The sequence below is a fragment of the Otolemur garnettii genome, unplaced genomic scaffold (genome assembly GCF_000181295.1).
Source record: "Otolemur garnettii isolate 467f Iridium unplaced genomic scaffold, OtoGar3 scaffold00171, whole genome shotgun sequence".
NCBI lineage: Eukaryota > Metazoa > Chordata > Mammalia > Primates > Galagidae > Otolemur > Otolemur garnettii.
Genome location: NW_003852566.1, coordinates 384855 through 411956, shown reverse-complemented (window position 1 = coordinate 411956; position 27102 = coordinate 384855). Strand labels below are relative to the sequence as shown.

The following is a 27102-nucleotide window of genomic DNA, read 5'->3' as shown; positions in this document are numbered from 1 at the left end:
AACTAAGAAAGTTACATGAAGGCTATGTTAACCAGTTTGATGGAAGTGTCTTGGATTGTGTATGAAAACACCACACTGTACCCCCAAAGTGCATCGATGTACACAGTTACCATTCAATAAAAAAAAAAAAAAACAAAGTCGGCACCAAACACTTAGAATTAGGCATAAGGAAGCTCAGATTAGAAAGGTATGAAGAGATGATTAAGAAGCCTGAAGTGTAGCTCCAGAGGCTTTATCAGCATGCTACACAGTCTAGCAGGAGGGATGGAGGGAGTGTTGGAGAAGGGAAAGGGAAAGGGAACTTCCTGAAAACCACAGAAAGACCCAAGTTCCCAGAATGAAAATGCTCCTTGAATTCCAAGTAGCGTAATAAAAATAAAGCCATACTCAGATACACTGGAGTGAGACTGCAGACATCAGAGAAAAAGAAACACACTTTAAAACTTCCAGAAAAAGGAAGTGAGGTTGACAATAAATGACTGGCAGCTTCTTCAGATTCCTCCTCTTGAGAGTCAAGGGCAAAACAGTGGATGTATCCACAGAGCGCTGCGGACAAAATGTGTGCTTGATGTTTTAATTTAGTTACACTGTCATTTAAACAAGAAGAAATAGACATTTCAGAAAAATGAAGCTATAGATGGTGTTTGCCACCCATAGGCTCCCAGTGAAACAACTATTGAAGGATGCAGTCCAGCAAGAAGGAAATGGAACCTGGGGAGAAAGTTACAAGAAACCAGAAGGGCACAGTTATTGATAAAATAGATCTGAATGTGTAATTAGCTATTGACTTTTATAGTGCAACAACAGAATAATTTTTGTGTGTTTAAAGAAAGGGTAATACTAAATCATCCAACAGCAACAGCAACATTTGGCATGGTCAGGAAGAAGACAAAATGCTGATGGAACTTCAGGGTTGTGGGAGATGCTCTTAGTGCCCCACATAGGTCCTAAGCACTCATACTGTGATGTGTCACTTACTACAGATACCCAGCCTCTGACTCAGTACTTTCTCTGGCTGAGAGTAGGCTCAGCCTCCTTCAGGTAAGGCCAGGGGTGCTGAGGAGTTGGCATCCCTGAAAGCAGCCTTCCCATCATCACAGCTGGTGGACACATTGCCCAGCTTCCTTGTCCCTTAGGTAGGTCCTTGGACGACTTGGAGGCATGCTTTCACCTTCCCAGAGTTCTTCACAGGGAGTGAGCCCCACTTGTCCATAGAGGTGACCCCATATCAGCCTCTTTCCTTCATGTCTAACTTGCCTCTTTTTCTCCAGCTGACTTATGGTATCACCTCCCGAATACTCTGCTTGCCTAAAATCCCAGTCTCAAGTATGCCAATCTAAGACAAATGGTGATGATTGGTGTTTTAGTCAATTAGGGCTGCTGTAATCCTAGCACTTTGGGAGGCTGAGGTGGGTGGATCACTTGAGCTCAGGAGTAAGACCGGCCTAAACAAGAGTGAAACCCTGTCTCTAAAAAAATAGCTGGGCATTGAGGCAGGTGCCTGTAGTCCCAGCTACTTAGGAGTCTGAGGCAAGAGAATCACTTAAGCCCAAGAATCTGAGGTTGCTGTGAGCTATGATGCCACAGCTCTCTACCCAGGGTGACAACTTGAGATTCTGTCTCAAAAATAAATAAATAAAAATAAAAATTTAAATGTGGTATAATTTATATCTAAACATGAACATTTAGGCTTGACGCCCATAGCTTAGTAAGTAGGATTCCAGCCACATACACTAAGGCTGGTGGGTTCGAGCCCCACCTGGACCTGCTAAACAATGACAACTGCAACTAAAAATAGCTGGGCGTTGTGGCAGGTGTCTGTAGTCCCAGATACTTGGGTGGCTAAGGCAAGAGAATCGCTTAAGTCCAAGAGTTTGAGGTTGTTGTGAGCTGTGACGTCACAGCACTCTACCAAGGGCGACATAGTGAAACTCTCTCTCTCTCAAAAAAAAAAAAAACTCAAAAAACACGAGCAGTTAATCTTAAGTTTACAGCTTTAATAAATGTTTTGTTCAAATAAATTTTAAACAAACATATATACCATAACCCAAATCAAGATAAAGAAAACACCATCAGCCCTCATGCCTATTTCCAGAAATCTCTCCACTCCCACACTAGAGGCAGCTGCTGTGTCGCTGGAAGGCCTTTGGATGTGTAGCTCAGCCATGGTATTATCTGCCCTAATTTGAAAACCTTGCTGTTACCATTGTTGTCATCAGAACTTAATTTTGCCTACTCTGAGCTACACTTAACTGGAGTATATTGTGTGTACTACTTTCTTGTGGTTTCCTTTACCCAACACAACGTTTCTGAGATTCATCCATGTTACTCTGTGATTCTTTGCTGTTGTTGCGTAATATTCTATGGTATGAATATGCTCAGACATGTTTACTCATTTCCCTGTTGATGGACACTGGGATGCTTACAGTTGTTATGTATGGTGAATAAAGCTGTTAGGGACATTCTTGTATATGGATTTTTGTGACACACACATTCAGTAACCTTCAATAAAGTACGTAGGAGGAGAATTTCTGTGTCGCAGAAATGAGGAAATGCCAAAATCCCTTCCACAGTGGCTTTTCTACTGGACGTTCCCACCACGGATCTTCCCGAGTTGCAGTTGCTCCAGGTTCTTGCTAAGATGTAGTATTGTCAGCCTTCTTAATTTTAGCCTCTGTGCTGTATTTTGCATCTACCTCCCTCCTTCCTTTCTTCATTTGTCCCTTTTATTGACATTCTGGAGAAGTTCATTTAGGCAGAGTGGGGTAAAAGGGCCCTGCACCTAGAAGGAGGTAGTGAGTGTGGCTTGTTCAGGTGATGCAGGACGCAGTGGGGCAGCGGGAACTTCATCTGGCAGCCATGGAACTGCTTGTCTGCCAGCCACTGTGGCCTAAATCCTCCACCATAAACCATATTGTTAACATAGACGATCTGATTTAGACCAAAACCTCCAGCTAAACAAAGGCACTGTTCTCAGGCAGGCAGCACTTTGCAAAGGCTTGCTGGCTGTATCTCCTACACCTTTGTTATTGGATCAAGTAGCCCCAATGTGATGTCTGGTGCCCTGGTGTCTATATTCAGAAAGGTGGAGCAGGCACGATGTCTGCATTTACCCATATCTGGGTATTCAACAAACCTAGGGAATCCCTGCCCTGTGGCTGGAACATCCTGCTCTGCACAGCAATTTTCTGGGGGCCCCAATTAGGGGCTGACTGGAGGGTGAGCAACTTCTGGTCCGAGCAGGCACTGCCACAAATTCACTTTAAGGGGCAAGGTTACAGCCCCCCAAAGACAATGAGATCTTCCTGCTGTTTCTACCTGTGTTTAAGCTACTGCTGCAAGAATCAGAGATTCCTGGGTTTAGGTGCAAGTACATTTGTGCATGTTCTTAAAGCTGTTTTTCATATGCCTATCAGTCATCTGAATGTCCTCTTTCTTTTATAGCTATAAGACATACAATACAAACTCCATAATTTGATAAGTTTTGACCTAGGCATATACATAGTACTCATGAAAACTTCAACCTAACATGTATCTCTAGAACATCTCAAAAACAGAACATCTAGAACATCTCTCTCATCTTCTGTTTTCTGAAGCTGTTGTGTAGAATCATTGTTATCCTTTTATAAAATTTGGCAGATTTCTCCGTAGAAACTATGTATACCTGGGGATTTCTTTTTTGGGTGGGTTTTAAATTGTGAATGATTGTTATTATCATTAATTTTAGAGATAGGCTCTTGCTCTGTCACTCATGATGGAAGGTAGAGGTGAGAGCTCAAGAGATCCTCCTGCCTTAGCCCCCTAAGTGGCTGGGACTGCAGGCATGAGGTGCCACTCCTGGCTATTTTATTTTTAAGAGACGAGGTCTTGCTGTGTTGCCCAGGCTGGCCTCAAAATCCTGGACTCAACTGATCCTTCCACTTCAGTCTCCCAAAGTACTGGGATTACAGTCATGAGCCATGGTGCTTAGACCCCATTAATTAATTTCTTTAATAGCTGTAATGTTATTGAAATTATCTATGTAATAGATACGGGGTGCCTTATGGTTACTTTTACTTTTCTTTTCTTCTTTTCTTTTTGAGACAGAGTGTCACTATGTCGCCCTTGGTACAGTGCTGTGGCATCACAGCTCACAGCAATCTCCAACTCTTGGGCTTAAGTGATTCTCTTGCCTCAGTCTCACAAGTAGCTGGGACTACAGGTGCCTGCCACATGCCTGGCTATTTTTTTTTTTTTATTGCAGTTGCCATTGTTGTTTAGCTGGCCCAGGCCAGGTTCGAACCTGCCAGCCTTGGTGGCCAGTGCCATAACCACTGTGCTACAGGTGCCAAGCTGGTTACTTTGACTTTTCAAGGAATCAGTTTATTTCCTTTGTCAAATTTATGTGTGTAGAGTTGTTTGTAGTATTCATTACCATTCTCTTGATATCTGCAGGTCTGTAACGTAGCACTCTGACATTTGGAATTTATGTCTTCTTTTGCTTCTTTTTTGTCCGGTACAGATTTGTCAGCTTTGTTGATTTTATTGAAAAACCATCTTTTAGTGTCTTTGGCTTACTCTATGGTTTCTCTACTTTAAATTGCCTTGATTTCTACTCTTTATTACTTTTCTCCCCCTTGCTTTAGGTTTATTTATTTTTTCTTCTGTTTCTAGGATGTCGGGGTAGGAGGTTAGATTGCTGATAAGAAGCTTTAAGTCTTCCCCAATACATGCATTTAATGACAAATTTATCTCTCAGCATTGTTTTAGCTCTGTACCCCCAAATTTTTACACCTTTTCATTTTTATTTTTAGCAGTATATTCTGTGAATATCCTTGAGATTTCCTCTTGGACCTATGAATTATTTAGAAGTATACTGTTTAGTTTCAAAGTGTTTGCAGATATTCCTCTTGTCTTTTTAAATTATTGGTTCCCAGTTTAAATCTATGTGATCAGAGAACATACTCTATGTGATATCACTTTTAAATTATTTGAGGTTTTCTCGTGGCTTAGGACATGGACTGCCTTGGTATAGATATAGGTATTTGAAAAGACTGTGAATTCTACCATTGTTAGGGGACTTGTTCCATAAATATTAATTAGATCCTGGTCATTGATAAAGGCAAAGAATGAGAGTTTGAACTCCTCTGCCCCCATTTAGATGCCCTTTGTTTCCTTCTCTTGCCTGATTGTAGTGGCTAGAACTTACAACAATATGTTGAATAGTAGTGATGATGGAGGACAACCTTGTCTGGTTTCAGTTCTAAGTGGAAAAGCTTTCAGTTTTACTCCATTCAGTAAGCTGATGGCTTCAATCAGATTCAGAAATGTGCTACCAATGCCTATGTTCTTAAGTGTTCTAATTAGAAAAAGATGCTAAATTTTGTAGAATGCTTTTTTCTGCATCTATTGAGAGGATCATATGGTTTTTGTTTCTGCTTCTGTTGATATGGTGAATTACATTTATGGACTTGTGTATGTTAAACCAGCCTTGCACTCCTGAGATGAAACCTACTTGATCGTGATGTATAATTTTTTTTTAATGTGTAGCTGTAATCTATTGGCTAGGATTTTATTGAGAATTTTTGCATCTATATTCATTAGTGAATTGGTCTGAAATTCTCCTTTTTAGTTGGGTCTTTTCCTGGTTTTGGTATCAGAGTGATGTTTGCTTTGTAGAATGAATTGGGGAAGATTCCTTCCTCCTCAATTTTTTGGAATAATTTCTGAAGTATGGGTATAAGCTCTTTGAAAGTTTAATAGAATTCTGATGTGAAGCCATCTGGACCAGGACATTTTTTCTTGGGAAATTTTATTGTTTCTTCTATCTCAGTTATTGAAATCAGTCTGTTCAAGACATCTATTTCTTATGATTAAATATAGGGAGAGGGTGTGATTCTAGGTATTGATCCATTTCCTCCACATTGTCAAATTTCTGGGCATAAAGTTTCTAGTAGTACTCAGAGATGATCTCTTATATCTCTGTGGATCTGTTGTTAGTTTTCTTTTATCATTTCTGATTGAGGTTATTAGAGATTTTACTTTTCTGTTTCTAGTTAATCTGGTCAAAGGTTTATTGATTTTATTTATTTTTTTTAAAAACTAACTTTTTGTTTTATTAATTTTCTGAATGATTCTTTTGCTTTCAATTTCATTCACCTGTGATTTACTTTTGTTTATTTCTTTTCTTCTACTGGGTTTGGGATATAGATTGTTCTTCTTTTTCCAGTTCCATAAGATGGTTCATTAGTTTGCTCATGCATTCTCTTTCTATTTTTCTAATGTAGGCATCTAATGTGATAAATTTCCCTTTTAAGACTGCTTTTGTTGGCTCAGCTCCTGTGGCTCAAGTGGCTAAGGCACCAGCCATGTACACCTAAGGTGGTGGGTACAAATCCAGCCTGGGCCCACTGAACAACAATGATAGCTGCAACCAAAAAATGGCTGGGCGTTGTGGCGGGCACCTGTGGTCCCAACTACAGGAGGTGAAGGCAGTGGACTCACTTGAGCCCAGGAGTTGGAGATTGCTGTGAGCTGTGATGTCACAGCACTCTACCCAGGGGGACAGATTGAGGCTCTGTCTCCAAAAAAAAAGACTGCTTTTTTTGGGTAACATGTCTTCATTGTTGTTGTGTTTGAGGAATTTAATGATTTCCTTTTTTATCTCTTCCTGAGCCCAACTATCATTCAGCATAAAGTTGTTTACTTTCTGGCTCTGCACCTGTGGTTCAAGCAGCTAAGGCACCAGCCATATACACCTGAGCTGGCAGGTTCGAATCCAGCCCAGGCCTGCCAAACATCAATGATGACTCCAACCAAAAAATAGCCAGGTGTTGTGGCAGGTGCCTATAGTCCCTGCTACTTGGGAGGTGGAGGCAGGAGAATCCCTTGAGCCCAGGAGTTAGAGGTTGCTGTGAGCTGTGATGCCACGGCACTCTACCCAGGGTGACAGCTTGAGGCTCTGTGTCAAAAAAGAAAAAGGTTGTTTAATTTCCAAGTCTTTGTAAGGGGATTAATGTTTTTGTTGGAGTTGAATTTTACCTTTCTTTCCTTGTGGTTTGAGAACATACAAGGTATAATTTTTATTCTTTTAATTTTACTGAGGTTTGATTTGTGTCCTAGGATGCAGTCTATTTTGGAATATGTACTATGGGCTGGTGAGAAAAATGTATATTCTTTAACTTTGGGACGGTATGTTCTGTATATGTCTATTAATCCCATTTGTTCTAGGGTCACATTTAAGTGCTTTGCATCTTTGTTTAGTTTGTGCTTAGAGGATATGTCCAGTTCTGTCACATTGCTCAGACCCATCAAGGTCTGTTTCATAAATTTGGGAGCATTTATGTTGGGTGCATAAATATTTAAAATTGAAATGTCTTCTTGTTGTATTGTTCCCTTGACTAGTATAAAGTGTCCATCTTTGTCTTTCTTAAGTTTAGTTGCCTTAAATTTGCTTGTATCTGTGAATAATATTGCAACCCCTCCTTTCTTCTGATTTCCATTTGCTTGAAATACTGTTTTCCATCCCTTAACCCTGAGTCTTATTTGTCCTTCAAGGCGAGGTGTGTCTCCTGAAGACAACATATGGATAGCTTGTGTGTTTTTATCCAATCAGCCAGCCTGTGCCTCTTTGGTGGAGAATTCAGTCCATTGACATCTATTGAGACAATTGATAATTGTGATGGAGTTCTAGCCATCTTATTCTGTGAAAGTCCATTGTGTAGTTTCATTCTTTGCACCATTGTGGAAACTAAGTTTTGACCTTTAGCTTCTGGGTGTTGACTTTGCTAGTGGTCCATTGTGATGATCAGTGTTGAGAATAGGTTTAAGTATTTCCTGTAGAGCTGGTCTTATTGTGGTGACTTTTCTCAGTGCTTGTATATCCACAAAAGATTTGATTTGTCCATCAATTTTGAAGCTTAATTTAGCAGGATACAGAATTCTGGGCTGAAAATTATTTTGTTTTATAATGTTGGAGGTGGATGACCATGTTCTTCTAGCCTGAAAGGTTTCAGTTGAAAAGTTTGTGTCATCCTAAATGGCTCTGCCTTTGTAGGTCATTTGGTGCTTATTCCTGGCTCCTTGCAGAATTTTTTCTTCCATGTTGACTTTGGACAGGTTCATTACAACGTGTCTTGGAGAGGCTCTGTCTGAGTTGAGATAACCCAGGGTTCAATATCCATCTGAAAGGAGTGTGTCAGGGTCTTTAGAAAAACTTGGATAGTTTTCATTTATCATAGCCTCCAGTAGGGCTTCCATTCCTTTGAGACAATCTTCTTCTCCTTAGGAATCTCTATTACTTGTATGTTTGAATGCTTCATGGAGTCCTGTAGTTCTCTAAGCATCTGTTCTGCTTTCTCTCTCTTCTTTTCTGCCTCTAACTACCTGGGTTAACTAAAAAACTTTATATTCTAGCTCTGAGGTTCTTTCTTACACTTTCTACTGCATCTTTATAGACTCTGACTCTCTCCTTCATTTCCTTAAGCTCCACCATATCCTTTCTATAGTCTAATCTCTCTCATCCAACTTTTGATTCTGTCTTTCCAGTTTCTCTTCCATTCCTTTTATCATCTTTATCATCCATATTTTAAATTCCATTTCTGTTAAGTTCATTAATTATTTATAGGTAGAGTCTTCTGTAGTAGCTGCTTAGTGATCCCTTGTGGGAATTCCTCTGTTTTGGTTTTTCATGTCACCCAAATTTTTCCATTGCTTCTTGTTTACCTCTTTGTTCTCCTTTTTCCTTCTCACTGCTTCATTTACTTCAATTTACCTTGTCTCAGAGGTTAGGTCTTAAAGTGGCCTCAGCCTGAGCAAAGCCAAACTCTTCCTCATGTCCAAATAAACAGACATCCTTGCTCTTGATAACAATATGTTGCAATATGTTGCTGGGACACCAGGTGGTGCTATAGTTTTCTTAGGAGACAGCACAGCCAGCAAACTCTACAGTCCTTATTCCAAACTTAGGTGCTTTTGGTGATAGTCTGATTATTTCCTGAGCATTTAGACCCTGCCAGGTTGGGATCTTGAAACTCACAAAAATCCTTCATCAGGAGATCTCACAGTGCCCACTGACTCTAGTTCCCTTGGGGTGTTGGAGTCCCTCAACCTGTCTCCAGAGTGGAATTCTGATCCTGGCAGGTGGAATTAAGATGGCTGTGCTTTAGGGTTCCCAACCTTCCCACAATGGCAGCCCCCTGGCTGCTGAGACCTTCTCTGTATGGCATCCTTGACAGCCACCAAAACTATGCCAAATCCACTCCAACCAACATTCAAATCTGGTTGCTGTATACTGTTTGAGTTTGTTCACTTTTTCAAGCTTGCTACTCAACATGCAACTTCCCTGAACTACTGAAAACATCCTGGACCTCGTGAGGGACCATCCAATCCCAGCAGGCCATAATCACTTGCCTAATTCATCAGATTACCACCATCTGGGTAATACACTATATCCAGCTCAGCACCTCTTCCCTGTGCTCCCTGAGTTATGACTGTGTGTAAGGATCCAGTTGATCTAGGAAGCTCAGCTGAATCATTCTGGTCCACTATCTTGCTCCACTCCCTAGACAGATCATTTAGTGATGAGAGTTATGTGAACACTATGGGCTTTGCCCAATATGGTATTGGGGGAGAAGGAAGAGGAACCTAGGGAGATCTGAAAACTGCAGGAGAAAACACATCATATCTCTGCCCCCTAGTGCTAAGTGGTTTCAGGTGTATATTTTTAAAATATTTTTTAAAATGTAATTTTTAATTAAAATCACAATGTATACATTTATGGGGCACAATGTGATGATTCGATATACAATGTGGAATGCTGAAATCAAACTGATTAACATATCCATCACCTCATCTATTTTTAGTGGTAAGTCGTTTAAAAATTATTTTTATTTATTTTGAAATATACCCTTGCATTATGCATTGTGCACTCTACCAAAGGCAACAAAGTGAGACTCTGTCTCAAAAAAAAAAAAAAAAAAGGTAGACATTACCAAGTTAGACCTTGACTTAGCTGCAGCAATTTCTAAGACTGCCATAAAATGTGTGGAAGTGCCCATCTGGGTGGATTTTTGTACTCCACCTAAGGATCCTTGTGGAGCCAGGGATAACCTCTGTGGGCTGGCTGAAGTGATGGAAGCCTCACAGCTCATCACAAATGTATTTTGTACACTGGACTGGGAACCACACACAAGTGGTACATTCACCCTTTCCCAGTTTGAGAGTTGGCTGTATGGAAAATATGATTGGGGGAGAAGGAGGTACACTGTGAGCTATTGTAGACATGTGCTGGGGCCAAGGGGTACTTGCTGGAAGGAGACATGTGTTTGTGCTCTGCAGGCTCTCACCTTCTGGTGGCCTCCTGCATGGCCTTTGTGGTTCTCAAAGTGTGTAGCTGAATGTCTCAGGTCCCTTCCGGCTTTAAGACTGGGCCTCCCCAGTATTCTGCCTTCTGAATATCATGTGTTTATAAGGGCATAACACCTATGGAATTTTTGCCTACATTTACCAAGTGTCACCATTTTGCCACAGTTGCTCTCTGGTTATTATTTTTTTTTTTTAAACAAAAAGAGTTTACTGTTGCCTTTTGTATCAGTTATATGTTTGTTTTTCTTGTTTAATGCCTAAAAATGCTCCTAAAGGAATAATGACTACATATGGTTAAGGAACATATTTTTAATGTTATCACAAAAACATTTGTGGGTAGAACCCTAAAATATTTTTACTAGAATACAAATGATTCTAGAAAAATAAAAATTCTACGTTCTGAATACCATGTGTTTATAAGTGTTTAACTTTCTCCCATCAGGTGACCAAGCATATTTTCATAAGCTTACAAATGTGTTTCTTTGGTTTCTTAGAGAAATCACAACGATGGCAAACACACTGTGTGAAATTGCACAAGCAGTGGTGTCTGGAGCTGGGGTCTCATGAGAGTTGATCATGGATATCTCTGCTTGTTATGGACTGAAAGTTTATGTCTCCTCAAGTTCATATGTTGAATCCTGACCCCCTAATGTGATGGTATTAGGAGGTGGGACTTTGGGGAGGTCATTGGGTTGAGAGTAGAACCCTCATCGTGGGACTGGTGCCCCTACAAATGGACCCCAGAGAATGTGCCCACTTTCTACCAGGTGAGGACACAAGGACAAGTGAGCAGTTTGCAACCCAGAACAGAAACCTTGCCAGACCCCGACCAAACTGATACCCTGATCTGGGACTTCTAGTGCTGCAACCGCATGAAAGAATCAGGCAGGACATGGATGAGAGTACAAGCTACAAGAGGTGAGGCTCACCAAAGGTGCAGGAGAGTCCCAAACAACTTTTGCAGTGTTTTTTTATTGAGGGGTAAACAAAAGGTGGCAAGAGGGTACGTGCTTAAGGAAATAATCTCTAAAAAGACTACCTGCGTTCTCTCCACTACTCCTTCAAGGAACTGCCATAAAATGCTTAATGTTTAACATCAGCCATACTACCACAGGACTGATCTTTGCTCCTCTGGGATTACTGAGTTACTTGGTGGCTTGCCTCCAAGTCATAAGAGATCTCAAGGCTTGCCAGGAGAATGTTTTGCTCTCAGCAATTTCTCAGAGGAGTTCTGAGATTGGTGACTGCTACTGTAAGCATGAAGTTCAATCCTCTATGTGTTACTGTAAGCATGACATTCAGTTCTCTACATTCTAGCCTCCAGAACTGTGTGAAATAAATTTCCATTATTTATAAGCTATCCAAACTACAGTATTTTACAGCAGGCCAATCTGAGACACTTCCCACCTGTGCCCCCAGTGATGTTACATCTATAGACTGAAGTCAGCACAGTAGAAGTAACCAAAGGCTCTAGAGTTTTTTATTTTATTTTTTTCTGGAAAGCCAGTTATTCAACATTAACTAGACACTAATGCATTTATCTCTATTTATATTACTATATATATATATTTTTTTTTTTTTTTTGAGACAGAGTCTCATCATGTCACCCTTGGTAGAGTGCCGTAGTGTCACAGTTCACAGCAATCTCAAACTCTTGGGCTTAAGCGATTTTCTTGCCTCAGCCTCCCAAGTATCTAGGAGTCTGCCACAATAGCTGGCTATTTTTTGGTTGTAGTTGTCATTGTTGTTTGGTAGGCCTGGGCTGGGTTCAAACCCGCCAGCTCTAGTGTATGTAGCTGGCATCCTAGCCACTGAGGTATAGGCGCCGAGGTTAGATTACTATTTTTTAAAAATGAATTATTTGAAAAATAAGGTACAAACATCAAATTTCTTTTTTTTGGCCGGGGCTGGGTTTGAACCCACCACCTCCAGCATATGGGGCCAGTGCCCTACTCCTTTGAGCCACAGGCACCACCCAAACATCATATTTCTTTACCCCTTAAGTATATAGTCTCTTAAGATCATTCTCTTACATCAAAATCAGGATATTAACATTTATCCAATATTGCTATCTAATCCATGTACCTCTTTTAAAATGTCTCTTTTTTCTCCCCACAATATCTTTTATAGGTCCAGGATCCCACCCAGAGTCAACTATTGCATTTAGACCTGCCTCTTTGATCTCCTTTAATCTGGACCAGCTCCTTGGTCTGGCCTCTTCTTTCATGATCTTGACATTTTTGAAGAGTACTAGCCAGTTTGTCTGATGTTTCCTCATGATTTATGCATTTTAGGGGCAGGAATACCTCAAAAGTGATGCCGTTTTCCCATGTAATTCTTTATTCATACATGTGTATTAGTGGGGACACACAAACAATCATGGATTCCTATTTACTTAACGGGGTTATATATCCTATACTGACACTAAGTACTTTGATGTTCAAATTTGGCCAGCACAGTCAGCTTTCCTGGCCAATTGAAGTCCCTATCATCTTTTTTCTTTATTATTATTATTATTATTTAGGCTCTGTCTCTCTGGCTAAAGGGTAGTGAAATCATCATAATTCACAGCAATCTCAAAATTCCTAGGCTCAAGAGATCCTCTTGCCTCAGCCTTCTGAGTAGCTGGGACTACAGATGCTCCCACCACAATACCTGGCTAATTTTTTCTATTTTTAGTAGAGATAGGGTCTCACTCTTGCCCAGGCTGGTCTCAAATGCCTGAGCTCAAGCAATTCTCCTGCCTCGTCCTCCCAGAAGTCCTGGGATTATAGGTGTTAGCCACCACGCCTAGCCTCATTATAGCTTCTTTGAAATGGGCAATTTTGTAGACAGAGCATTTTTTTAAACATCTCCCCCTCCCTTGTCAAAAACAATACATGCACTATGTAGAACGCTTAAAAAATACAGAGAAGAAATTTTAAAAATTAACGATCACCAACCATTTTGCCATTAGTAGATGATCACGACTTTTTGGTATATCCTTTTTTTTCTCCTCAATTCTCTAACTTGAAAAGTTTCAAAACTACAGCAAAGCTGCACTAATAGAACAATGAACACCTATAGACTTTTTGCCTACATTTACCAAGTGTCATCATTTTGCCACAATCACTCTTTCTATGTATTCATATATGTGTGTATATATGAACACCCATGTATTTCTCTACTTAGAAAGCCAGCTTCAGACTCTGTGTGGTAATTTACCTTTAAAAATTTCAGCACCTTTTGCTTAGAACAAGAATATTCTCCTACATAACCACAGTACAAATGTCTCACTTAGAAAATTAACATTCACATAATAATAGATAGCCCCTATTTCATTTTCCTCAATTGTCCAATGAATAATTTCCTTTATCTTATCATTGGTGATATTAAATTTAATGACTTGCTTAATCTGGCAGATTTCTCTATTGCAAAGTTGACCTTTCCCTTTCAATTTATAAGTATTATATGAGGTTATCACTTAGAAACTGTGGAAACACCCTTTTCTCCAAGAGGCTTTCATCATTAGCATCCACTGATGATTTTTGTATATTCCAGTGATTTTCAACTGGTGTGCCACAGCACACTGCTGTGCTGTGAGAGGATCACTGGTGTGCCTTGAAATTCTGGAGAGTACTAATCAAATAATTTTCAAAAGAAGTTCAAAGCACAGTAAGTATATTCTTTTTTTACTCTTTTTTTTTTTGATCAACATAATTTAAGTGTGCTGTAGTAGTTAAACTATAGGTTCAAGTGTGCTGTGAGATAAAAAATAGTTGAAAAGGGCGGTGCCTGTGGCTCAAAGGAGTAGAGTGCTGGCCCCATATGCCAGAGGTGGCAAGCTCAAACTCGGCCCGGCCAAAAACTGCAAAAAAAAAAAAAAAAAAAAAAAGGTTGAAAAACAGTGGTCTAAATCAAATATTGCCATGGTGATGTAAGCTGGCTTTTCTTTGTCTATCCTTCTTTAATTTGATTTCGTTCCAAACGAAAAACTTTTTGTTTCTCCTTTAAAAAAAAATTAAGTATCAGCACGGACTCACAGATTTTGTATTCGTTCAGTGTGTTATAGTCAATTTTTGTCATTATGCATTTTGTGTTCAAAGTGTGGCCTAAGTGGTCAGTGAAACCCCTTCCCCATAGCTCCTATGTCCTTTTGCCAGGTCCGCATCATTTTTTGAGGACGTTGTTTACTTCACAGCACAAGATGTTCAAGGCTCATTTTGAAAGTTCTTCTCTCCAGGCTTGGAATTAGATGTTCCTCTAACTTCATTTGTGCAGGAAATGGTATTCTATTTAAAACTAAGATATGAGCCGAGGATGAGTTTGCTGCTTATAAGGCGGCCTTGCTTCTAGAGCCTTTTAGAGCTAGCAAACATATATATATATGCAACTATACAAATTAGCTGATCTTTCTGATCTACTCCCCTCTTTCTCCTAAGCCAGCTTCTTTCCCATGGCCCGCTGCGGGCACCCTGGCTCCTGGCGACATAAATGTATTTTTATTAATTTTCTCAATCCTTCAATACACACAAGTGAGCTTTGCAGTCACCCCTTTTCCTTAAAGGAAAGCATACATATACACATTTACATAGGCAAAGGTCCCTCTCGGTGTCCCCAGGCTGCTGACGTTTTGGTTGGTGGGCTTGCTCTTAGTGGAGGTGGCAGGAGCGCAAAGTGCAAGGCCGGGCCTGGGCTTCCCCGGAGCTGCCCAGGGCCGGTTCGAGGCAGCGAGAGGCCTCACCACAGGCCCAGGGCCTGGTCTGCGGGGTCATAGGGCTGTAACCACGTGTCATTGTCTTCCTCTTCCGGGATGTGCGTCCCTCTAGCTGGCAACTGGCAGATGGTCAGGGGATCCGAGTGTTCACGGCCGTCGTAGGCCCTGGGTCTGAAGTAGGCGCAGAGCATTCCTGGGAAGGCGTCGGTGAAGGTGAAGATGTGGGAGTTATCGGACACGTTGAAGAAGGACAGCTTTCCCGCGTCGCAGTCCAGGAGGACGCCCACGCGCCGCGGGGGCACGCGCAGGGTGAGCGCCACGCGGTGCGGGTCCAGTACGAAGTACTCACAACCGTTCCACAGTCCCATCACCCAGTAGCCGCAGGCCGGGCTCAGGCGCGCCGGCCCCGCGCGCGGCACGGCGGCCAGGCAGGCGCCCAGGAACCAGCGGCTGCGGCGGCCCACGTGCACCTCCCAGTAGTGGCGGCCAGCCGAGAAGCGCTGGATGCTCAGCACGCACGTCTGCTCCGAGAAGCGTTGAGGGTCGCTGGGCGCGGGCCCCTGAGCCACCCTGCGGGAGGACACGCTCTTGCCATCCTCGGAGACCTCCAGGCTGGGGTGCGCTGAGGCCGGATCTAGAGTCACGTCCACTACGCAGAGGCACAGGGTTAGCGCCAGCCCAGAAAGATTCTGGGCCCTGTCTGTCCCTTAACCCCACAGAAGCAAGCCTCTAGCTCGTCTTGGTGGACCGCCAGGCAAAATCATCATAGCCACTCTCACCCCAGCTACCCTCCTCCCCAGGACTGGAGTTGACAGGCAAATCGCTCCTGAGCATTTGATAGTGACAGGAGCACAAACTACCTGTTACTACCTGTCACTATCAAATGCTCAGGAGTCCCACAGAGACTCCAGAAATAACACATGAGGTAGGCTCAGTGACGGAGCTAAGTCCCAGTCAGGGAAAAGACCTACTGGCCAGGTCTCTTTCCTGCTGACCCCACCACCCTGTTGTGACCTAGATCACCAGGCAAGCTCCAGGCAGCATTTGACAGTAATTTTAGGATTTTAAAAGGGCCTTTGAGATGACCTAGTCCAGTGCCCTATCCTCCACCCCATCCCCCAAAACACACCCGTTTGACAGATGGGAAACCAGAGAACCCTTTCTGTCAGAGGTCTGAGAAGTTCCTTCTAGTCGGTTCTGTAAGGCAGACAGACTGAGGCAGCAGCCTTCCTGCCAGCTGGAAACAAACCTAGTGAAACACGGAAAGCTGTGTAGTCCGGGAGTGTGTGTGTGTGTGTGTGTGTTCGTGTGTGTAGGCCCTGGACTTCACTCCTGGAAAGACCCTTCTTCTCATATCACTTCTCTCCACCTCTTTTCTGTTTAAGATTCAGCCAGTGCAAGCCACAAATCAGTTTCTTGGCTTCATTACCTGCGTACTTTTGGGCTGCTCTCCATTCTGAAACCAAACAGAGAGAGAAAGGAGGATCAGAGATCTGAGTCAGTAACTCTGGGACCTTGAGAGAGATTCACTGTGTATAAGGGATGCCCATAAATCAAATAACCCCATTCCTACTGTGACGGCTGGTCTGGGTCCACCATAGTATTTTCCTGACAATTTGGGATTGAGTAGAGGGCTGGTGTCAGTGCTAGGTTGTACTAGAGCCATGTGCTGCTGATTTTGCACTGGGAAAAGCAAGAGAAGGGAGCACAGGGGTAGAGAGAAGAGATATCAGCATCCTAAATGCTTTGAGGGGTGGAATAGAAGCCTCAGCCTCTTACTGGCCAGGTTCAGTCCCCATGTAGCCCAGCTGAGCATGGCTTTTGTCCCAAGATGCCCTCCTGTCTTCTTTCAACAAACCTCCTTTTTTAATGTGAACATTCTGAGTGGATTTCTGTTTTGTTTTCTTTTGTTCTATATTACAACAAAGAGGTAACCAAGAAAAAAAAAATTAGCAAAAGCAAGGTAAGATATTCACAAAGCTCTGTAGGTTTATAGCAGGGATTTTCCATCCTGGTTTTGTATCAGGATAACCAGTGGAGCTTTAAAACCATTTACCTCTTGTGTAGAATAACTTAATTCTATTAAGCTAAAGATTCTCCTCAAATTTACAAGTTCAAAGCCATCCCATGCAAAACTTCTGGATTTTTAAAGGAGCTTCATAAATTTATCCTAAAATTTATATTTTAAAAAAGTCTATTAACTTTATAAAAGAAATGGAAATTGTGAAGGAGAACTTATACTTTTAGATTTTATAAAAGCCACAGTAGTAAAAATGAGGCAATAGGTGGCCATGGACAGATCCATGTAGGCATGAGATGGAATATGCACGAAGGTGGCTCCCATATCAATGGGGGGCCAGGGGTGGTACAATAAATGGCATTGGAAAGATCAACTCACTATATGAAAAAAATCACTGGATTCTCACCCACATCACATAAAATGGCAAATTCTAGACGAATCAAAGACCTATACAAAATGTATATAAAGTTAATAAAGTATGAGAGAATATGTTTGTGACCTAAGTATGAGGAAGGCCTTCTTCAACAAACCTTCAAATACATAAACCATAAGATAAAAATTTGATGAGGAAACCATGGCCAAAGCTGATAGCAGATGACAGACCAGGTGGATTCATATCATATATATGGATTCCTGTCATAAGAAAAGACAGCAATCCCATATGAAAAATGGGCAAAAGATATAAACTGGCAATCTTCAAAAGAGGCAGTCTCCAAAGCCAACTAGCATATAAAGAGATGCTCAAACTTCTGAGCATTCAGAGGCATGCACACCAAAACCAATGAGCCATCAGTATCTCTATTGACAAAACTTAGAAAGCTGATGCATGTGGAGTCTCCATGCAGGGGTGGACGGCAGGGTGATGTTGCTGCCTCCAGGGATCCCTCTAACCCATTTAGTAGATGTACTTCCCACAGGCTAGCAATCCCTTTCCTGTGTTTATGACTCAGAGAAATCTCCATACAGGGCAATATAGTGACACATTTTAGGCTATTCACTCAGCGTTGTTCATGGTGATGTGGAATTAGAGACACTCTGGATACCTATGGACATTCTGCAGTGAGCAGGAGCAGACCAAACACACACAGGCAGCAAGGGATAGTTATTAAAACATAGTAGTGCAGGAGAAAAGCAAGGAGCAGCATAGAACTATGAATGCCATTTACATGAACTAAAATACAGGCACACAAAAAAGATATTCACATATTGCAATAATACATACAAAATATACACATTAGAGCATCTGCTTTATGGGGGGTGTGGAGGGAGGACTGGGGAGAAATATTTACATTTATAGTAACATGCCCAGCCACACCCACTGTCAGAGTCTTTTAGGGAGGGCACCAGGAGTCTAGGTGACTCTGATGTGCAAGCAGGATTGAAACCAGTGGTTTGCAAGATGCTTAGGCCTCAGGACAATATAGAAGTAAAACTTGGGTATAACCTCTGCTGAGTGGCACAGATTAGTACATGCTGTGGGAGGCTATGCAGTGAAATAGAACTGTGGCTGGCTAATGCGAATGAGTTGCACTTGGGGTGCTGAGGTGTGGAGGGAGCAGAGGGGAAGAGCAAGCTTCACTCACCAGCCTGGCCTTCTGCCCTTCTCCATTCTGAAGCAGCCAAGGGAAAACCAGAAATTAGGATGTCAGAGCCCTGAGCTTCCTTGCTCACTCATCACAACTTGCATCCAGCCCTGTTCCCTCCCCTCTCTGGCCACTCCCAGCCTAGGCATCATACCCTGTTGGGAGATGAGAAGATGGATACCAGAGGCAAAAAGGTAGGGGTCACTTACCCAGCTCCCTCTGAAGCTTCTCTGTAAGCAGAGCACACAGAGAAAACATTTTCAGTTAAGAAGGGACCACCTTCCCCAGGCAGTTAGGCCACTGGGAAGAGGTCCCTTAGTCTTAACCCACGATTAACCCTAACTTTATCCTTGCCTCTTCATGGCCCTAGAAAAGGAGGCCCCTCTGCAGAATTCTTGTGCCTCATCCTATGTTTGCTCAAAGGTAGAAATATGCACAGAGTCTGGAAAGGGAAACACGTCTTAATACTGAGGTGCCTCTTCCCTGGGTTCACATGGTTCTTGCACTCTGAAATGGCAAGCTCTTCCTGAGGAGCTCAGGGTAAGCCTAGCACTGAGCACAGCCTGTGTGAGACTCAGGGTCACTTACTGGGTATAATTACTTAAAGGACTGGAGGGACATCACACCCAATTACTTCCTCTGACCAGATACCAGGGACTCTTACATTTTACCACTAAGAATGAAATGTCACACTTTAGTAAATGCTCCCAGGAAAAGCAACATTAGGCACTAATTTAGACTATTGCGTTGATGACTTAGGGCTGGTTTGGTTTTTCTTTTATTCCCCCTGAAGGACAAGACAGATTGTGAGACAAATTTCCCCAGCCTCACAGTTTTGCCTGGATTGCCCCATCCTCTATACCATTGTGGCCTTTCCCTCCATCTTCCTTTGGGTTCTCTTTCCTATTCTTCGTGCAGACACAACCCCCTTCCTCCCAATTTCAAGTTGCTGAGTCTTGGGGAGAAAAGTGAATTCAAAAAAATTACTCTCACTTTGCTGCAAATTACAGGGGTCACCCTTCCTAGTGGCTTTTATAAATAAAAGAGGATATCCTACGTAGATGACCCAAGGGGAGAAAATGTGTAATTGTGTAATTTTAACCAATTTGTCTAATTTGCAGGGGAAGGGCTGGCAGGGTCTGTCCAGAGGGCTTCAGAAGCAGAGGTGGGAGAATCCCAGGACTGAATTTAGAATTAGGTTGTCCTCCCGCCAAGTGCGCCAAGTGCGCCAGGACCCCACTGACCTTCAGGCAGCACTGAACTTACCCAACTCTGCTGTGAGTTTCCCTTCAGGGAAAAACAAGACAAAACAAACAAACAAGAACAAGAAAAACACAAAAGATATCTCTCAGTTTGGGGAGATGGATTAATGAAGGCCTCATTTCCCTGAAATACTCAGATTCCAGGGGGCCAGGCTGCGCTGGACTAGGGGTTTCTAGGCTGGGGGAGGAGGAACGCACACCTCCAGCACACGCAGGCCTTAGTTGCCCTCCACGCCCTGGGACTGAGCTCCCTGCCTGGGTGACCCAGCCCCCTCCCTTCTGCCATTCAGGGAGGTGGGGGCAGAACCCCCTCTTCCTCTCCTTACCTTGTTTCTTCTCGGCCTGCTGGTTTAGCTTTTCTGAAAGGAAGAAGGAAGGGGAGAAGCTGGAGTCCTAGCCACCCTGCCGGTTACCAGGTCCCATCCCCGTCCCGGCACCAGAGCAGGGCCTTCCTGGGACCCAGGTTTCCAGCCCCAGACCGGTGCCCCCCGCAGCTCCCCGCAAAGCTGGCCTTGGGCTACCTCCCCACGTCCTGGACCTGCTCCTACCTTGGGATCGCCGCCGTCTCTGCAGGAGGCACAGCGCCAGCGTGCCAGGCACGGCCAGGGCTAGCGGCAGCGCTGCCAGAGTCCCAAGGAACGCTCTCCTCCAGGGCGACGCTCCGGGTAAAAACACGTCTGGAAAACACCCCACAGGGAGCTGTCGCTATTCAGGCCCCACTAAACACTCAGAGAGAACGTTATCCCGGGCCCCGCGCGCTGGAGGACGTTCAGAGAGACCACTGGTCGCCGTTTGGCCTTCGGGGCCCACCTGCGCCGGCTCCGCGGGAGCCGGGGAGGCAGCGGGCTCGGACTCGCCTGGTGGAAGAGGAAAGTGCCCCGGGCCGAAAGGGGAGTGGGCAGTTGGTGTCACCCCACTCCCTCCCTTCCCAAGGACGAGAGGATCTGTGAGGCTGTGTCTATGCCAGGAACCGGCGCAGAAGCGCAGAATCGGTGATCGTGGCCTTGCTTCCTTGCAGACATTTGGCTTATGCAGAACTCTGTTCTCAGGACTTTTTTGGAAGAATTGTTAACAAAGCCACGTACGTGCTGACCTACCGCTCCCCTTCCCCTCCAAGGCTAGCGACTGGACATGGCCAGAGGTGAAGAAAGAGGTGCAAAGATGCGGATAAACTTTCTAGAAACTCTTGTGGCAATTTAATAATAATAATTTTGTGTCTGCTAAACCTAATTAATAAATGACTCTTTCATCTCAAAGATCTTTTAAATTTTTTTCTTTTTTTTTATTGTAGTAAAATATACATAGCATAAACTTACCACCGTTAAGTGTGGTAAGTTTATGTATGCCACTTAAAGTGATCCCCTGTACACCATTTTCAAGTGTGCAGTTCATGGTATTGAGCCCATTCACCAATGTCCGCCTCCGGAAATTTTTTCGTCTTTCCAAACCGAAACTCTGTCCCCATTATACAATAATTCCCCAATCCCTCCTGCCGTCACCCTGGCAACCACTCTTCCTCTCTACGAATTTGACTACTTTAGGTACCTCGCATTAGTAGAATCATACAGAATTTGTCCCTTTGTATCTAGTTTATAATTGAAATCAGTGGTCTTTTGGTTTTAATTTTTATTGCATTGTTAATTTTATTGTTTTTATTGCATTTTGGTGCAGTGTTACTGTATCCTACTGGATCACAATGGGATTGGTCTTTTACCACCCACTGTTTGCGAAACAGACTCAGGTTTGAGAGCAAGGGCTTCAGGGCCTGATGTCACACTGACCTGCCATCCTCATCCTTGCATCTCTGGTCTCCTTGCTGCTCTCCTAGCAGCCAGACATGTTCCCCTCTCTGGGAACACTCTCCCTGAAGGTATCCATGGGATTTGTGCCCTCTGAAAAGTTGTCTATGCATACTAATACATACACATCTAAAATTTTATATAGTATAAATTTCTTTTATATGAATTTAATGCTAAATTACTGGATTTAATACTAATTCAATACTAAATTTATATAAAATATTAATGTTAATATATTGAATTAATATATTAATATAAATTGAATTTTTTTTTTGAGACAGAGTCTCATTGTGTAGCCCTCAGTAGAGTGCTGTGGCATCACAGCTCACAGCAACCTCCAACTCTTGGGCTTAAGCAATTCTCTTGCCTCAGCTTCCCAAGTAACTGGGACTATAGGTGCCTGCCGGGCTATTTTTTTTTGCAGTTGTCATTGTTGTTTAGCAGGCCCAGGATGGGTTCAAACTCACCACCCTCAGTGTATGTGGCTGGTACTGTAACCATTGTGCTACAGGTGCTGAGCCATAAATTGAAATTTATATAAAGAACTAGAAAGAAAATATTGGATTTTCCTTTGTGCAAAAGGAGAAAAAGACTCTCTTTTCTCCCCTTTTCTCAGTTCACCTTCTTCTTCTTCTTCTTTTTTTTTTTTGAGATAGAGCCTCAAGCTGTCCCCCTGGGTAGAGTGCTGTGGCATCACAGCTCACAGCAACCTCCAACTCCTGGGCTCAAGCGAGTCTCCTGCCTCAGCCTCCCAAATAGCTGGGACCAGAGGCGCCCGCCACAGCACCTAACTATTTTTTTTTTTTTTTGGTTGCAGCCATCATTGTTGTTTTGGCAGGCCCAGGCTGGATTCAAACCCACCACCTTAGATGTATGTGGCTGGCGCCTTAGCCACTTGAGCCACAGGTGCCGAGCCTCAGTTCACCTTCTTTAGAAAACTTGTAAATTCTTTCTCTGTGTGTGCCAGCTTTATAATCCAAGAATGTTCTTCTTAAGGGCCATTTCTCTGAAATGTAAACATCAGAAAGAAAACACCACATGGAAATCCAAGTCTTAGTGGAGTTTAGGTCAGATGCCTGGTTCCAAGTTGTAACTACATGCTTGTCACAGAGTTATTACACAAATTGTATTCTATTTGGATAAAGACAGTTTCCTAATACAGATGGCCACCCCAATTACCAGGGTTATTTAGAATAAATTGTGTGCCACTGAGTCTTCCTATTTGGAGACAAGTTATCATTTATCTTGAGAACATGTACCCAGTGGGTTTTATCTGCCTGACTGTATCAAACATTTCTTTCTGTTATAATTATGTAAATATTGATATGGACCAATGTGAGAAATGGTCCTTCAGTTGGGTTGTCCTTAAAACTTAAAACAATTAGAGCTATGAAAACTAAACCCTTCAGTGGGTGCCTCACAGTAAGACTTTGATGATATGTAATGACCTCACCGTCAATTCATTGCCTAAACATCTGTCTCTGACCCATCTGTATTCCCCACTGGAATAAGAACTGAGGGCAAGGAGATGGGGCACAAGTGGGTGCTAAATAGATATTGTTTGAGGAAGGGAATCAGGAGTGAGTAACGGGGCTCTCATGATGACCTCTAAAGAGTAGAGGTTTTCAGTTTTAGCGCATGGCCTATGGAACAGAATGTTGTTCCTCTGAGGCCCCCCTGCTTACTGTTTGGGTTGTTGGTTTTATTCTTAACAGGTTCCTAATATCCAAGGTGCTGCCTTTTCAGCTGTCGAGGCCAGCCCACCCCACAGGCAGCTAGGCCCAGTGCCACAGTGTCTTTATGGACTGTCATTGAGCTAGTGAATGTGGAGAAAGTGATGTCTGGCACCCACTGACCTGCAATCTGGACCACAACCTCTTTCTTCTGGCTCAAGAGGAGATTCTGGACTGAGAAGGACACATTTCTGTGGGCTCCCCCTTGGACAATCACAGATGTTTCCAGACTGAACAGGCCCTGGGCGTCCTGAGTGATGACTTCAGTCTCTGGAGGCAGGCACTGTCCCTGATGGTCTCTCCACTGAGCCTTGGGCTTGGGGTACCAGCCACTGGAGCTGTACTTCAGGTGAATGCCTCCTTCCTTGAAGCCATCAAGTGAGAGGTGAGGGTCTGAGCCCAGCCCTGGGAGAGGCAGGAGGAACGGGAATGATTAGGCTTCTTTGAAATTATGCATGAAGTTCATGTCACTGTTCACCATTTGTAATACCATAAAGCATCACAAACTTTGGCTGTTCTTAACACATGTGTGGGCCGGAGCCTCCCATCTACGGGTTATAAATGATAACTCTAAATCAGTGGTGTCATGTGGGAACAGTACTACCCTGAAGGACATTTGGAAAATTGAGGGGGTCATTTGGTGGGGAAAGGCTACTAGCATAATCAACTTTTCATATGTTTAAGTGTCATTTGTGTGTTTTCTTGTGAACTACTGTTCATTTGCTAATGGACCTATGCCCTCCAGCTTTTAATCGTTTTTTAAAAAAATTAAATATTTTCCCTCCCCGAGTTTCTCAGCAAAGCAGCTGTGTCGCCTTCTCCCTGGCTGGGCTTTGCCTGGCCGCACACCTGCCACCTCCAGCTCCCAGGCAGCTTCCCCAGAGAAGTTGCCGGACAGGAAGCTGCACCCGTAGGGGCCCTGGTCCGCGGGGACCACGTGGTGCAGCCGCAGGAGCACGCTGCCATCGGTGATGTAGTCGGTGACCAGTTCGGTCCTGTTCTGGAATTGCGCCATCTGCCAGCCGGGCAGCTCCTGCCGCCCGCGATACAGGTGCACCACGTCCGCCGCCTGGCCCCGGAACCAGCGAATCTCCATGTGCTCAGCATTCAGATATGGCGACAGGTGGCATGGGAAGTCCACCTCCTCCCCGACGAGGGCCAGGATGTGTTCCTCAGGGCCTACCACCTTGACCTCTTCTAGGATGAGAAGTTAGAACAACCAGAAGCAACCCTCAGCAAATAATTTTTTTCTCTCCCATCTCTTTGAAGCTTAGGAATCTCCAGTAAACAATTCAAACCAGGAAGGCCAGACACAAAGGACAACCATCCAGGTTTCTTGAACAAGCAATTGCCATGGCAAAAAGTGAGTGTGCATGATTAAAATGGAGGCGCCTTCCTATGTTCACACTATTTGAGCCTCCCCCCCAACACTGGGCGAATATCCAATAACCTTCCTCCACGTTTCCCACTCGGGCTGTCTCTGCACACATTCTGATGTCTGGCTATTTCCTTGGGTACACTTTGCCTCAGTTTACCCTTCATCTGTTATTTTCCTGGAAAAAGTGTATCCTTCAAGGCTCTGCTTAAACAGCACCTTCTCTCTGTGGTTTTTGTTGGCTTTCCAGGACAAAGACGTTGCTCTTAGCTGTGCTCTCTAAGTCACTGGGCACAGTTCTCTTGTAGCTCTGGTCACAAAACTGGGCAGCTATTTATGTCATATCTGTCCCCCTCTCTTGACTATGAAATGCTTGGGGACCTAGGCTATGGCTCAGTCATCAGGGTATCCCTTTTTCCAGCCCATCTTTGCATTACAGCTTACATTCTCTAATGGCTGCTTCTTTCATGAGAGATGGTAAGAGTGAGGTCTTTCCTACTCTTTAAAACCTATTCTGGGATTGGAGTTAAAATTATGTACCAACTAGTTCAGCACAAACACAGACCAGTGATTCTTTCACACCCCCGCGCTATGCCTGACACTGTCCTGTGGGCCTGTGGTCTGGGGGTGTGTGTAGAAGGTGCTGGGGGGTGGGTGGAGAAGCACTGCAGGGCTGCCTGATGCTCATGCAGGGGCTCTTTAACAATGGGGCAGAAAGCTTCTTCAGCACTTATTTTAGCATTTGGCACAGCTGGGTACTACAATCTCAGCCCAGGGGAACAGCTGGCAGGAGGGATGGGCAGGAGGGAGGCACTCGCATCCTGGCTCTTTGGGCTGCAGATCTGGCACACTACCTGAGTGTAGCTCCCCAGGATGGAGGAGGAGGAAGAGGAGGCGTGTGAGGAAGATGAGACTGCTGGGCAGAGACACTGGCTGCAAGGAGTCCAGGGAGACTGGGAAATCCGCCATCTCTTGTCAGCAAGGGGGCCACCTGGACCTCTAGAGACCAAGGCATGCTGGAGTGAGGCAGGGAGCTGGAATTCAGTCCACCAGACCTGGGGTCTGTTGCTGCTTCAATTGTTTTTTGTCTGACTTTTGAATTCCTTACTAGCTTCAGTGCCTGCTCCTTTGAAACCATGGCCGGATATGAGAGCTGCTTCTAATTTTACCGAGCAACACTAGTAATGGCCTTACTGGCCTTGTATGGAGTTGTGAGGGGACAGGGATAAAGGGTCCCAGAGGAAGCAGCTTCTGAGCTGCTATTGTTTACAGCCAGGAATAGAGCCGTACAACGTGTGAGGGCTCAGTGCCCTCCTCTGCTGGATTTAGCAACTTTCCCTAAACAAAGGCAAATCTCTGAAAGATCTCAGATGCATTTTCATTCTCCCAGCCTCAGTGCTGCCTACCCAACCTTGATCCCACTTCCCTTTGGCCTGGAACATCAGGTTCACAAAACAGAGGAATAAACACAGAGTTCTCTGCTTCAGAAGTGAAATGCATACTACGTGGTTGCCTGCCAACTGTCACATCTGGGACACTTTCCTCCAGGTCTGAGACCTCAGGTGGTGTCTCTGAGAGGTCAGCTGATAAGTGTCTCTGTGTCTATAGCATCTTTGAGGCCACAGTGGTGGAGTCATTCCATCTGGCCACTCTCTTCCCTACCTCTGGTTCAGAAGACCCAGCTCCAGCTCAGATGAGGGCCGTTCTTGCTCATCTCTGATGCACCCTTGAGGTAACTCACAGCCACAAAGTAGGGTGTGACCATTGAATCTCTGGGGACATACAAACCTCTACAAATTTGTTTACCATTTAGTCTTGGGATTTAATAACTAGCTGAGCCTCAGTCTCTTTGCTCACATTAGAGGAAACCAGAGTTGACTTTCTAAGCTTCCCAAGGTACTCTCTCTCCACCTTTCAAATATCCATTCCCAGACTTGTCCCTGAGACTGCACCCCTCACCTTTCACTCCATCACAATGTCCCCAGAGGGGGAGCCATGATGGCTTCTCTCTCCAGCACCCTCCATCTCCCCTCTTGCCCCACTGGGCTTTTCCTTCTGCAGACCTTGGCATGGCACATGTTCCTTGTGTCCTGTGGCTGCAGAGCCCTGGCCACACTGCCAACAGTACCACTGACAGGGTGTGGATGAAGGATCTTTTTTCTTTCTTTTTGCAGTTTTGGCCAGGACTGGGTTTGAACCCTCCACTTCCAGCATATGGGCCAGCGCCCTACTCCTTTGAGCCACAGGCACCACCCTTTTTTCTTTTATAGAGCCAGGGTCTCACTGTTGT

The 27102-nt window shown here is 43.9% G+C and overlaps 1 protein-coding gene and 1 non-coding gene across 2 annotated transcripts; both read right to left on the bottom strand.

Annotated features, from left to right (window-relative positions):
- Nucleotides 1-3239: 3239 nt before the first annotated feature.
- LOC111728583 lies at nucleotides 3240-3371 on the bottom strand. Its single transcript, XR_002775835.1, has one exon. It is a non-coding gene; the product is annotated as a small nucleolar RNA SNORA68 (small nucleolar RNA).
- An 11692-nt stretch (nucleotides 3372-15063) lies between these two features.
- Nucleotides 15064-25781, bottom strand: BTNL9 (butyrophilin like 9). Its single transcript, XM_003800203.1, has 10 exons — nucleotides 25667-25781; nucleotides 24287-24631; nucleotides 23561-23842; nucleotides 20454-20582; nucleotides 20232-20264; nucleotides 19910-19930; nucleotides 18853-18873; nucleotides 18644-18670; nucleotides 16470-16496; nucleotides 15064-15689 (listed from the first exon to the last, which is right to left on the bottom strand). The coding sequence occupies exons 1-10, from the start codon at nucleotides 25779-25781 to the stop codon at nucleotides 15064-15066; spliced, it is 1626 nt and encodes a 541-aa protein (XP_003800251.1).
- Between the last annotated feature and the right edge of the window lie 1321 nt (nucleotides 25782-27102).